The sequence below is a fragment of the Psittacula echo genome (assembly GCF_963264785.1).
Source record: "Psittacula echo genome assembly, chromosome: 8".
NCBI classification, from domain to species: domain Eukaryota; kingdom Metazoa; phylum Chordata; class Aves; order Psittaciformes; family Psittacidae; genus Psittacula; species Psittacula echo.
Window position 1 is genome coordinate 21,504,746 of NC_137744.1, and position 14,435 is coordinate 21,519,180.

The 14,435-nt window shown below is 47.7% G+C and overlaps 1 protein-coding gene across 1 annotated transcript in view; it reads left to right on the top strand.

Moving 5' to 3' along the window:
* MCF2 (MCF.2 cell line derived transforming sequence) overlaps positions 1–14,435 on the top strand; it is a 56,032-nt gene that overhangs the window by 14,701 nt on the left and 26,896 nt on the right. The window contains exons 4-7 of the mRNA XM_080625035.1: positions 3,304–3,394; positions 9,690–9,809; positions 10,877–10,993; positions 12,876–13,025. Coding sequence (XP_080481161.1) covers positions 3,304–3,394; positions 9,690–9,809; positions 10,877–10,993; positions 12,876–13,025 — 478 coding nt within the window. The remainder of the gene's footprint in view (positions 1–3,303; positions 3,395–9,689; positions 9,810–10,876; positions 10,994–12,875; positions 13,026–14,435) is intronic.

Genomic DNA, 14,435 nt, shown 5'->3' on the forward strand with positions numbered 1-14,435 from the left:
GCTGGTGGCTATAAATACCCCTGAGTTTCAGTATTAGGCAACAGGTCCCGCTGTCGTCCTCTGATCCCACCAGCCATGAGGAGTCTCTCAGTCCTGTGATAAACCTCACAAGTGCAGCCTCCGGGATCTGATTTCAAGTCCTCCTGCAAAGCATCCCAAGCCTTTATTTTTAGTCTGATGTGTTCTACAACACACGCAAAATTGAGGGGAAGGGAAAAGAAGTGACAAGAAGCTCCCGGAGAGAAATAATCCTCCATTCTGTTCTCTGTCTCCATCGTTCTGCTGCTGGATGCAGATGAGCAGCCCTTGCAGCCTTAGTGAGAAAGCATTGATTGATTTTTATTGTCGGTCTAAAAGGTACATTGTAGGACTGGATATCTGATAAACTGCAAAGCTTGGCTTGCAAACAGTGACGGGCTTGCTCCGGAGTAAATTCACTGTTTCCCACAGGAGGTTTCAAGGCTTTTGGAACTTTCTTCTCTGTGTCTGTAAGGGAACTGGTAAAAGTAGAAGAGTGTGCTTAGAGGTAGCTGAGCGTAACCTTGTCCTGAGTAGATAGCATACTTTGGCATGCGGTTATGAATGGAGATTGCACTGCAGCCTTGCTGCCTTTGCTACATTATTTGGATTATAGGTTTTTCTCTTCAGGTTTTATTACACCAGCAGCACTGCCGTGTGAACGCTATGGGTCTGGGTTTGGTTTTTCAATGGCAGCCTGTTGGGAAATCATAGAATCCCAGCCTGGTTTGTGTTGGAAGGGACCTTAAAGCTCCTCCAGCTCCAGCCCCTGCCACGGGCAGGGACCCCTTCCACTGGAGCAGCTTGCTCCAAGCCCCTGTGTCCAACCTGGCCTTGAACACTGCCAGGGATGGGGCAGCCACAGCTTCTCTGGGCACCCTGGGCCAGCGCCTCAGCACCCTCACAGGGAAGAGCTTCTGCCTAAGAGCTCATCTCAGTCTCCCCTCGGGCAGGTTAAAGCCATTCCCCTTGGCCTGTCCCTACAGGCCCTTGTCCCAAGCCCCTCTCCAGACTGGGAGACAGTGGGGAGTTGGTAGAACAGAGACCTTTAAAAGCTTTAGGATGGGCTGAAAAAGGTTTTATTTTCCCTAAATCAAAAGGATCCTTTTCCCCCTCGCTCCCACCTGAGGCTTTTATCTCATGGAGGGGGTGAACAGAGCTGACAGAAACCTGCAGTAGTTTCATGTTGCCAGAACTATTTTAGCTGGAAAAGATTTTGGCTCAAAAGCCGTGCCCGGTCCAGCTCGCGGTGCGTAACCTCACACTTCATTACGTGCCAGAGTTCTGTGTTCGACCCATGTGTAAAATACACTGTTAATTTTGTCTGCTCTTTCGTGCTGTGCCTCAATGGCAATGTATAAATTCACACGAAACCTTTGCACTTCGAGTGTGACGGTGGAGATCCTAAAGATGTATCTGTAGGACAGAGCTGGGTGCCTCTGTATCTCTTCAGTCACTTGTTATTGTGAGCCAGAGGGAATTCTGAGCGTTTTCCTCTTGGCACAACCTCTAATTCCTTTCAAATGTATTTGCCAGAGGGGTGGCTATCATGTGCCAGAGCAGCGAGATGTGCATCGAGTGAGAGCTCCTGCACTGGCTTCATGCAGTGTAGTTGCCAAGTGTTGTCTGCCATGTGATACCTCTCAGTAATCCCCCATGTGTTTTCACTTGCCAAACATGAGAAGTACCAAAGCTGGTGCCTGCATGGGGCTGTGCCCAGTGCAGATACCTGACCCAGCACGTGTACTGGGAGCCTCTCTGCACCAATAGGGAAGGGACATGGCACTAGCACATGGGATGTGTTATCCAGTTTCAACATCCGCTAACTAGAATCATAGAATCATAGATCATAGAATAGTTAGGGTTGGAAAGGACCTTGAGATCATCCAGTTCCAACCCCCCTGCCATGGGCAGGGACACCTCACACTAAACCATGGCACCCAAGGCCTCATCCAACCTGGCCTTGAACACTGCCAGGGATGGAGCATTCACAACTTCCCTGGGCAACCCATTCCAGTGCCTCATCACCCTCACAGTAAAGAATTTCTTCCTTAGATCCAATCTAAACTTCCCCTGTTTAAGTTTGAACCCGTTACCCCTTGTCCTGTCTCTACAGTCCCTGATGAAGAGTCCCTCCCCAGCATCCTTGTAGGCCCCCTTCAGATACTGGAAGGCTGCTCTGAGGTCTCCACGCAGCCTTCTCTTCTCCAGGCTGAACAGCCCCAACTTTCTCAGCCTGTCTCCATACGGGAGGTGCTCCAGTCCCTGATCATCCTCGTGGCCTCCTCTGGACTTGTTCCAACAGTTCCATGTCCTTCTTATGTTGAGGACACCAGAACTGCACACAATACTCCAAGTGAGGAAATGGTGTACTAAACAGTACACTAAATGGTGTAGATATTACCTAAGTCTCCTGTAAATACATTCACCTCAGAGCACTGGGTTACAAGCCGGCGTACCCTTACGTGTGTGCAAACATGATGCCAGTTTGTAACTCGGGCTGCCCTGGGGTGTGTATCGTCATGGTCTGAGCTGGTTGAGCTGTGCCCAGTTAGCTTGGGAAGGCAATGTTTGAATTACAGATGGGTAAGGAGCTCACTGCCAGCCCAGGCATCCCTGGTACTGCTGCCTTGCCTGGTAAGGATGGGGATTTCAAAGCAGTTTTTAAAGGCTTTGGGTGTCAGAGGGATGCCAGGAAGCCTGTGCATGCAGAGGGTGTTAGAAAGTGCCTCCTACCATTCACCTCCTCTCCAATGGGACCTCGGGAAGTGCTGGGGAAGCCCTGACAGCCTATTCCAGCCCCAGTTCCCCCTCTCCGCTTGCCAGGCTGGTATCTCTCTTCCCTGGTGTGATGTCTCCTGTATTGCCTTATGCCAAACCAAGTCATAGCTTGGTTGCTGTAACGTGGGCAAGGAGGTGGCAAGTCCCATTGGAAGGAAGAGCTGACCACAAAGGGATGTGCATCTTGGAGCAGCGGCTGCTGCCTCTTTGGACCTCCTCAGAGGTCTTCTTCAGACCAGTGTGGGTTCCAAGGGCAACCTGTTGTTGCCACCAATGTGTGTCTCCACTAATGTATTGTCTCCGCCTCCTGTGCAGTGCGAAGGTGATGCTTCACCCAGGGCTCACCCTAAGGTGGGCTTCCCAAATTTCTTGTTGGAATCTGCTCAGGGAATTGTGGCGATGTCACACGGTGGTTTGTGTTCCGTGTTCTGGAGGTTTTTTGGGGGAAAAGGATCACATTCCCTTGAGATATTGTGTGGTTATTAGTATTTTCTTATCTCACAGTCAACACGAGTCAGACACCAGATTTATCCTGATCCTGGATAGAAGATTGGACACATGGACATCGGTCAAAATGACTCTCCAGAAAATAGCAGTAAGTCCTCTTTGATGTTAATGTCTTTTAATATACTAAGTCATCGTGCCCATTATGTATCACTTTCAAGAAAACACTGGGAACCAGGAGCGATGATGCTCGTGCTTTCTCCCTAGGTAGTAGTTTGGTTTATGGCACTATAATTAACTCAGGCACAGCTCTATGCCCCATTTGAGTGTGTAAATGAGCTCTTTGAGTATGAACTGATTCATTTGCTTGGTTTTGTACTTCTTCATAGTGGTTCAAATGGGTTTTGTGCCTTGTTCTGTGCTTTTGATGGTGGCTTAATATATATTCTTTCTAGACACTGGTTATTAATGAGACTATGTTTTACCCAATTGTCAGTGACTGAAAGTGTTAGGTTCTTAAAACAGGCTTCATAAGCGTTTGTATGTGGGCTTGGGTGGCAAAAGCTATTTTAAATGTCTATATATGCATTCATGTATTTTAAATATGACATATGTTGAGGTGCTACACATCATCAGCGCATATCCTGGCAGAATTTACCTCAAAATGAGCTTTTTGCAGCTCAGCAGTGCACTGTGTGCTGTGAAATCAGAGCATGGTGTTACAGCAGTGCATGCACGTGTAGGAAAGTCGGGTTTATAGGTGCATGGGTAGGTAGGAGCTAATAAATGCTTTTCCAGCCAGCCCATGCCATGTGGGTAAGTCAATGAAAATATTCTGGGTGTCTTATTATTGCCTTTAATCATTGAACAGTTGAAGACATTGATTCATCTGATGGAGAATGAAGCAAATGGTTTATACTGAGGAAGAAAAGCTCTTACCTCATTCTGGTTAGGTCTGATAAAGTTAAATCTTACACTGTTTTAGTATTTAACCCTGGTCCAGCTGAACTTGGTGTTCAGAATATCAGGCTTTGATGGTGTTTGCTGATGGGCATCCTGTGGAAGGAAGAGGGGGTTACCTCTTTGCAGTGTGCATAAGATGCCTCTGTGGGTATTTTGGGCTCTGGTTTCCCTGGATGTCATAAGCTGAATTTCCAAGCATGGTTACCATGCCATCAGAGAAGAAAAAGCTTTTTTAAAGTACTTCTTTAAAGGGAGCATCAAAATCCAGTTCCGCTGCCAGCGTTCGCTACTACTGAGAGCATCTTTTAAGGATGATGCGGTTGCTTTGTGTAGTTAGAAGTTTCAAATGGGGGGGAAAAAACCCTGTCCTAATTTGTGGCTTCTACAGAAGTGTCATTCATTTTGTGCTTAATAAGGAAATCTAATTATGGGGTGACCTTTGAGCATCCACCCTACTTGTGTGCCTGTGTGCACTGCGAGTCCATGTAGAGGAGTGACTCTGCCTGGAGTATCGGGGCTGTCTGTGTCGATAGTGTGGAGATGCTCTGTGTAAAGGGGAGTGACAAGCAGGAAACCCATATCCACTAAATCTTAAGACTTGGGAATCTTGCCTTAAAACGAGGGTCTGGTCTTTGTGTCCAGGAGAAGTTTACCTGGACTTGCCTTTGTGCAGGTCACATAGAAGAGCACATCTTGATTTCTTTCTAATCATAAACCCGTGCTGCGATAAAAAAGTCTTCTGATTTCTGATTTTGGAATAAAGAGGTGCAAATAAGGTGCATTTCAAATGCACAGTGTCCTATTTTTTCAGCATGCGTATATGCGATTGCAGCTCTGCTCTTGTGCATCTGATCCAGAAAAATGTAGGATCAGACCGATTTTTGCTTAACTCTTTGTGTATGTCTGTAATTGCACGGGCAGAGCAGGCTCACGCTGGTGCTACGTGCATTTGGAAGCAAGGCCGTTCAGCCAGGGTCGAACCTCTGGTTTTGGCAGGAGCATCTTTCCTCGCTCTCCGCCTAGAATCCTAAAGAACTTGACAACACACATTGAGACAAGGCGGGGAGGAAGGGGGAAGGGGCGAAAGGATCGCTGCGAGCCCAGTCCTCGAAGGGAAAAGCGCTGGCCTTGATTGCAGGATGATTTTGGGCATTCCACCTTAAAAGCAAACCCGGCGCTAAGGAAGGAGCGCGGTGCTGCGAGCCGGGCGCGGGTGCCGGCAGGGCTGCCTGCCGCCTGCCTGCTGCCTGCCCTGCCCGGCTGCGGGGCGAGCAGCGGGGGAACGCGGGGGGCTCCGTCCCGTACGCCCCGTCCGGTGAGGTCCCGTCCCGGCTGCGGGGCGATGGCCGAGGCGAGCCCGCGGCGCGGCGGGCGGCGGGCCGGCAGCACTGCGGTAAGGCTCCGGGCCCGGCGTGCTGCAGCGAGCACGGAGGGGGGGCGGCGGAGAGAGGCCTCGTTGTACCGGGGGGGTGTGCGGGAGGTGATGGAGGAAGCGGGAGTATTGACCGGAGCCGGTTTAATGGAGTGATTATAGGAGCATCCTCCGCGCGGTCAGGCGTCGGGCATCACTGTCCCGCAGTGCTGCTGCTTGTCGCATCGCGACATGTCCTGGGAAAGGCTGTGCTCGCTGCTGTACGGTACGAGAGAGCCGCTGGCAGGGAGCGGGCCCTGGGTGGGAGGTGTGCGGCAGCGATGCTCGCAGCATCTTCGGGGGTTAATTCTGCAGCCGGCTGCAATAAAGGCAGCAGAGCGCTTCAGAGTTTCATTTTGGCTCTGTGGGGAGTTAAAGCTCAAACGAGCAGTGCCTGGCATTTTGCGGTGTGACTTTAAGGGACAGCAGAAAGTCATTAAGGTTGGACACTTTTAAGGCTCGGCTGGACAGGGTGCTAGGGAATCTTGTCTAGGTCATGCTATGCCATGAAAGGTTGGACCAGATGATCCTTGAGGCCCCTTCCACCCTGGTGCTCTGTGATTCTGTGGCTCTATGATTTTATGAACTTCATATGCACTTGTATGTGTAAGGACCACTAGCCTCAGTCTCCATCACTCAGAAGCAAACTTAGTGGCAGATACTACTTTTTCTTTGTTCATTAATTTCCAACCTTCTGAATGCCCCAGTGAGCTGCAGGGAAGAATATTCTCTGAAAACCGAATTCCTAAAATGGGGGAAAAATCTCACATTAAATGCATCAGGATGAGATATTCACTGAAGAGATAATAACTATGATGCTTTCAGTGCATGCCTGTTCTTGTGCTTTATTAGCCTAGTTCATCTGTATTGATTATATCAGGGCTGTCTACAGGGTTATAGTTGAGCGTGCATTTAAGCAAGTTGCTGAGCTGGGACCTTAAGGTACACACATTTGTGTCCTCAGAAGGGGGAGTATGTCCTGAGCGTGGTCTTTGGTCAGGGAGAGAGTTAATAGTAGTGAAATGTTGCCAACTGCCTGGTTAGTGGAATTGTGCCGAGAGTTTTCCGCCTTTCCTGGTGTGCTGCAGAGGAATAGCAGAGGGCACAGGCGTTTGGAGGTTCTTTTGTGTTTTGTTACCTAACCCTAAGGTCACCAAATGCACGAGGTTCTTTGTAGTGTTATAAGTAATAAGATAAAACATAAGGCAAGATTAAGGCTCTTTTGTCTTTGCTTTTCCCAATGTATTGTGGGGAAGGGATTTTTCCCAGCAATATCATTGAGCTGAGTTTGGAGGTAACTTACTACACCTCAGCCCTTAGAAACTACAGCTGCAGCAGTGATTTAAATAGATATGTTCCCTCTGTTATCTCTCTGAGGAATAACTGGTTTATAATGATATATATATTTATTTATATATATATATACATATATATATGGGGGTTTCAACCTTTAATCGTTTCTCTTAAGCCTGTAGGAGGGTACAGGACCTGGTTTGATTGGTGGTTAGCTTTCTGCAAGCTTATTTCTGGCTTTGTTTTTTTCAGTGCTTGAAATACATTAGGTCTCATTTGCAAAGCTCTGTTTCTTGGTTTGTAGCTACTCATAAGCCCTGACCTTGAATCTATGGGGATAAAATCAGCTGAAAAAGGCCTAAATGCTTTCTAAACTGAATGGAAATCAAGTCGCCTGGAAACCCAGCTGCCTCTGAGGCGATACCATTGGGTGTGTATGGATGTGAAGTTGTATCAAAGGGGAGTTTGCCCATGTGGGGGATGTTGCAGAAGGATGTGAGTGCCAGGTAATGGTCTTTTACTCTATGTGGTGTTGGCATCCTGCCTTCAGGAAACAAAAGGTGTCCAAAGGCACCTTTCTTAGCGAGGCATTTCACACCCTGTAGCTATTGCAGTGTGGTTTGGCAGGCATTTTACCTTTGGTTTCACTAAGAGTGGACTCATTACCATGCAGAAGGACCTAAAATTGCATCCTCCGAGCAATTAAGGCATTGTAAGACCATTGGCCTCCCAAGGCTTTGGTTCAAGTCAGTTTGAGCCATAATGCCGGGGATACAGGGCCTGTCTTGAAGCATCCTTTCCTTCGAGGTTTACAGCTTGTGATGGCTTCTTGGTGATATCTTTGAAACCTTGTTGGAGGATGCTACTGTTAGCCTGTCTGCAAAGAAATTCCCACTGGGAAATGACCAAGGATGTAGAATGAAGCAAACATGGGCATAAGGGAGGGCATGAGGGAATGGCGCATGGTAGACTCACAGCTCTGGAGGGAAGGGCATGACATTGCCGTGAATGCAGATTGACAGATCTCTTTCTGGAATCTCCTAGTGCCTAGTGAAGAGTGTCAAGGACCAGCCTGGTCAGTCTACAGGCCTGGAAAGAGCAATACGTGTGGTTGCTGGGTTCAATAGAGAGCCAGTGTAGTGAGGTGGGAGAGGCAGCTAGCTTCTCTGGGATGCACTAGAGGATGATGATGAGCTTGCCAGAGGCCTTCCAGTGAAATATGAATGCTGTAAAGTTTCAGTTCATTCAAGATGCCTACAGGCCTGTGCCAGTGCTGGTGGTGCTTTCCTCAGTGAAGGGTCCCTGCATCCAAGTTCTGATGGTGCTTTCCTCAGGGAAGGGTTTCTGCATCTCAGGCAGAGACTCTCCTCAAAGTGAGGAACCACTCCAGCTCCTCGGAGATATCCGGTACCCTGTGGATGATTTTCCTTCTAGTTATATGGGAAGCTAACGTTACAAGTCCTGAACTGAGGAGGGTCTCTGAGATGGGTTTGTCGTCAGAGCTGTGTCTTGGAGGACCTGCTTGGGGTTGTCTTGCAGGAGAGCTGATCTTCCTTGTACAGCTAATTGAGCAGGCATTGGAGCAGGGAGCTGAACCTGGATCTCCCGCAGCCTCTCATCCATGCGCTTTTGGGCAAGACCTCAGAGCTGCAAAGCTCTGGTGACTCCATGGTCAGGGTTAGACCTTTGGCCCATCTGCATGTTTGATGGGGCTGGCAGTTGGCTCGTTGGGTCTCCCCAAGGATGGGTTGTGGCCTGGGGCTGGCAGCAGTTGTGTGCTGACCAGGCACTGGGTAACAGAGGAGCAGCACCCAGGGCTTGGAGCCAGCACCAACGTATCTGTTGTTTAATGATTTGCTTGGTCTTAATGCCAAATCTTTGTCCCTGACACCATTCTTGTTGACTTCCAAAGGGTATGAATCTGGCACTTATTTCACATGAATTCATTTTTCCTCTGCTCCTACTTAAAATAACAACAGATCAATATATTGAATTCATGTGGCTTATTTGATCCTAAAAGTCATCGTCCATTTCTAAGTGACATTGTGGGCAGTGAAAGCCACAACCTGACCTTTCCTACACAAGAAAACAAGTTATGATGCAGTTCATGGATGTCGGATCTCCACTGTAAATCATGGCTTTTTTGAAGAACACTAATGCATGTTCACAGGAGCAGTCTTGGTTTAGAAAGCACAGATTAAGTGCCCTGCAGTGCAAAACACCTAAACACGTTCATTACTCTCACCGTTGGAATAGATGCTACTACCGTGTTTCAAGAAGGAGGATAATATATGGAGGAATATATGGAGATATATAATCTGGCCTGGCAGGATCTCAGAGTAAATCATATGTCTTAATTAACTCAATCCTTTGCATCATGCACTTAGCCATAATTTAATGATATGACACCTACTTGCTTAAAACTTCATTTTCACTCTTAAACACCCTTTCCACAGATCCGTTTGGAATGCGCCTGCCAACCGTATGCTTGAAGATGGGAAACTCCAAATTCTTACCATAAATGAAATGTTGCCTGGTAATTACCAGGGACAAGACTATGCTTGATGCAGTTATGGGATGATTAGTGAGTTTGGCAATACATTTTGCTGCCTCAATCTGTCTGTTATTCCTCTCAATGTTCCAGCCCTCTGTTCCTTGCTAAGTCGTAGTTTCACTCCTCAAGTCCTAATGCTGAACATTATATATATTCTAGGCGTTTGGAAGCTCTTGTTGGACCTGCCGTGTCCTTAGAGTGAATTTCCTCTCTGTTTCCTTGCAGGCATCTTTCCCAGGGAACCTGCACCTAGTGATGGTTCTGCGTCCCACGGGATTTTTCCAGCGCACCTTCACTGACATTGGGTTTCGCTTCAGTCAGGAGGATTTTCTGCTCAAGTTACCGGTACGAGCACGCAGAGCTGTTGTGTTTGTGTGTGATCGGTGCAGCTCGGGTCAGAGGGTGACAGTGTCCCACTCTGCAGGCACCCATATGTGGAGTCACCAGAGTGTCCCTGCCAGAAATGCCTTATTTCTACCAAATCGGTCTGCATCAAACCTCTCCTTTGGCATTTTTCGTCTTCCCTTGTGCAGTTTACTCCCCACCAGAGTACCATGGTAGTGGCTGGTGGGCTTCTCAGCCTGTTCTCATCCCCTATATAGGCTGTATGGAGGATAAAACCGTGCTCAGGAGTTTGTTTAATGTCTAAAAAGTCAAAAGACGTGTCCGGTGAGGCTCTTGCAATGAATTCCACCCATTTTCATCTCAGTGTAAACTCCATACCATCATCGTGTTGGTGTTTGTTTCTAAAACAGCGACTGAAATGGTGTTTTATGCTCTTTGAGTCACAGTTTCCACGGCTTCTAAAGCCACCTTGATCACAGGACATAATAAGAATAATTAAGAGAAGTACAGTACGTTTATGGAGTCTCAGTTGATGCAGTCACAAATGCATAAAGCAAACTAATGTTTTCCTGTAGGAAATAATATGACTTTCACAAGCTTTGCATTTTTCACTCTAAAATGAATGATTGCCATTTGCACAGTCCTGAAAATTCATGACTTATCCCAGGGCAGATCAAAACACCCAAAGCCTCATGAATATATATTTGTGTGAAGCTGGCTTCATAACTTATTAAAGTGTATATATATATTCTTCTAGATTACTGGTCATTCCTTGCAAAACCCTGCATTACTTCTGCTTCCAGCTCTGTTCTGCAGTTAGATACTGCAGCATCTCGCTGTGCTTTGCATTCGAGGAAGAAAGCACTTGGGAGATCAGGGTTGGCTTACCAGAATGGTCAAATACATCAAATAAAAGCCATATTAAGCCATAAGCATAAGAAGAAAGCCATTCTGTAGAACAGTATTTAGAGCAAACCCAGTTTTTGATACATAAAAGCTTCTCAGGCTTGATTCGTGTATGGCTAGAAGTGATGCTCAACCAAGTAACGGTGTTGCCTTGCTTATAGGTTGTTATGCTGAGCTCGGTGAGCGACCTGCTGACATACATTGATGAACAGCAACTAACCCCAGAGTTTGGAGGCACCCTGGAGTATTGCCACAGCGAGTGGGTCATCTTCAGGACTGTACGTACCGGGGCTGAGCACTGGGCTCTTGGGTGTTTGGGATGGATGGAGGAAGGTTTTCTGTAAGACAATGTGTAATGGGTAGCTGGAAGTGACCCCTGATGCCAGCTGCATTTCTTGTGTCGTATTTGCAAAGGAATAAATGGCATTAGGCACTTGGTGGGTTTATAAAGGAATTAGATGATGAACTCCCTCCTTTTGAAACTGCTCCCAAAAGATTTGTCATTTTAAGTCTTTATTAAAATTCCCTTAATGGTAGATACAAAAATAGGCCTTTTTTTATATATAATGATTGTTTCATGTGATTAATATCACAAATGTGTTTGGGAACCAGAGCAATGAGACTGCTTTCTGCATGCTGACCAAATGCAGAAGATTCAGATGATTTCCTTTATGTTTTTTCTTCTTTGCAAGAATTTTCCTTTAATATTGCCAGGGATGAGGTGTTTCATTCCCTGAGCTGTTCCTTGCCATGTGTTTCTATGCTTGCTGTAATATTAGTTTTAACTGTGACTTTGTCTCCCAGATTGTGTCCCTGCCTGTGGTAGAGGGGTTGGAACTAGATGATCTTTAAGGTCCCTTCCGACCCACACTATCCTATCATTCTGTGCTTAATGGCAGCTTGGTTTCACGGTTACCTTCCCAACAAATCACAGCACCAATGAAAAATATACCAACCATCCTAGTGTCCCTTGTCCTGCAGCATCATTCACACGAGCAGATGTGGAGCTCAGCATAAAGGCAAAAGCACAAGGCATTGTAGCTGGAGTAACTCCACTATTGTGCCATGAACTTTCTGGTGGTTTATGCTGTGTGTCCAGAGCTCCCACTGTCTACCTGGGCTGTGTTCGGAGGTACCAACAGCACTCATTTCCATCCCACTCTGTCCAGTTCATCTCCATTTAGCTCCCTCCCTTGTCCTCTGATGAAGCTGCGCATGAGGTGGCCATGGTTCCATGCTGCATTGTAACCTGCCCTTTGGGCTTGTAAAGCTGGAAACATCCATCACCAAGAAGCCGAATACATCTCCAAAGGCCTGCGGCCTGGAGGTGGTTCCCAGTGTGGTTTAACTAGAGCAATTAAAGGGATTCAGCTCTGGGCCCCCGACATAAGGGCATGGAGCTGTTGGAGTGAGTCCAGAGGAGGCCACGGAGATGCTGCGAGGGCTGGAGCAGCTCTGCTCTGGAGCCAGGCTGAGAGAGCTGGGCTGGGTCAGCCTGGAGAAGAGAAGGCTCCTGAAGGGGAGACCTTAGAGCAGCTCCAGTGCCTGAAGGGGCTACAGGAAACCTGGGGAGGGGCTTGGGACAAGGGCCTGTAGGGACAGGCCAAGGGGAATGGCTTTAACCTGCCCGAGGGGAGACTGAGATGAGCTCTTAGGCAGAAGCTCTTCCCTGTGAGGGTGCTGAGGCGCTGGCCCAGGGTGCCCAGAGAAGCTGTGGCTGCCCCATCCCTGGCAGTGCTCAAGGCCAGGTTGGACACAGGGGCTTGGAGCAAGCTGCTCCAGTGGAAGGGGTCCCTGCCCGTGGCAGGGGTTGGAGCTGGAGGAGCTTTAAGGTCCCTTCCAACCCAAACGAATCTGGGATTCTATGATATGTTTCTATAAGATGGATCCTATGGTGGCTTCTGCCACAGACCTCCAATATGTAGCAGAAAAAATCTGAGAATGCATAAGAATAGGTGGCAAATGCCAAGTATCAGGTGTCTCTGCCCAATACAATCCTGTTGTGGGTTCAGTCTGCACACATCTGGACATCCCACCCACCTCTCTCACATCAAGCTGTTTGCCTTCCTGTAGATCCAAGCCGTGGCTCTTTGTGCACTGCTAATGAGCTGTAGGAGCATCCCAAATCCCATGCTGATTGCAATTCTCATCTCCCACCAGGCCATAGAGAGTTTTGCTCTAACCGTGAAGGAAATTGCCCAGATGTTACAATCCTTTGGCACAGAGCTGGCAGAGACCGAGCTACCGGATGACATGTATTCAATCGAGCGCATCCTGGCCCTGCGCACAGAGAAGTACTACCAGCTCAAGGTATGGATCAGCAGCGTGTTTCCTTTCCAGTTTGCACAGCAAGGTGGGATCTCCACCTTCCTCCCGTGTGTATGTGTTGACAGACAAGATAAACCACAGCATGACTCGTTCTGTAGGTTACCCATCCGCTGAAGCAAATTACCCTGCCAGCATCCGGCAGCCTGTCTCCGCTGCCGCCTCCTTGCTCTTTGGTGTCTGTGCTGTGCTCCTCCTGTGGGATTCGCGTGTCTCGCTGGCAGGAGGGCGGGTGGGAGGCTTCATCACCTCTGTGTTTGTGCTCCCGATGGGATTCCTTTTGCTTCATTCCCATGGCTGGAGAAAGATGCATGCAGACATCATTGGCAGGTCTGAAGGGGTGGTTTGCTCAAGGACCCTCTGCCTGATGCAGCTTCCCTGGGGGGGATTAAAGGAACAGTGCTGGAGAGCACCCAAAGTGAAGATTTTGTGTGAGTGCATGGCACGGAGCATTCAGGATGTGAATGAGCATGAGCCTTCGTGTTTTGTCTTAAACAACATTGGCTTCTTTAGTGTTTTAAGGTTAATATTGTGATAGGGTTTAGGGGAATTTTTAGTGCCCCCAGATGCTGCTATGTCAGCCTGTTTTCTTTGCTGCTCCTGCATCTTCCTGGGGACAGCAGAAGCCTGTCACCGAACCCTCACTTCAGAAACAATTCCCCTGTTAATAGCCATGCCGTGTGGCTAAAGGATGAGCCCCTTTGCTGTGTGACAGCATTAGTTTCCATCAGTCAAAGAAGTGTATCTGTTCTCATGTATAATCACTTGTCATTGACATGACTGTGAGTTCGCAGAAGGCTGCCTGTAAGAAATATGCAGAATGACATCCAAAGTGTGCTGTGAGTAGGCATAAATGTGTGTGTGTGTAGAGAGTATCTTTATAGATACTGCCAATAGTCCTTTATTCTTTGAGCATGAAGAGAGCTGTAGAGTAAAACAGCAGCTACATATATTGTAGTAGGACTTACTGACTGAAACGTCAGGCTTAGGATTACATCCAAAGTATAGGGAGAAAACACAAACTACACAATGCAGTCCTGTGTATAAAACAGTAACACACTTTCCTCTGTGGAGAAATAAACTACATTCTCTCTTTCCATTTGCACATAAATCACAGCAGCACTCGGTACAAGGCATCTGTTGCTTTTAATGCCTCATCCATTAATTCCAAATATCAAACCCACTTGTTGGCTTTTGGCTGAAATGAAATCCACTGGACTTATTCTTCTGTTCCCTCTAAGCCCATGAAGGATGAAAGCAGATGAGAAACTGTGCACAGATTGTGGTGACAGCAAGACACGGGGTCCTTGTCTCTCTCATGACAAGCCCAAGACTGGTACAGCTGATTCCTGAGTGCAGATAATGAGTAGATCAGAGGGATTTCTGTAGCTGTGA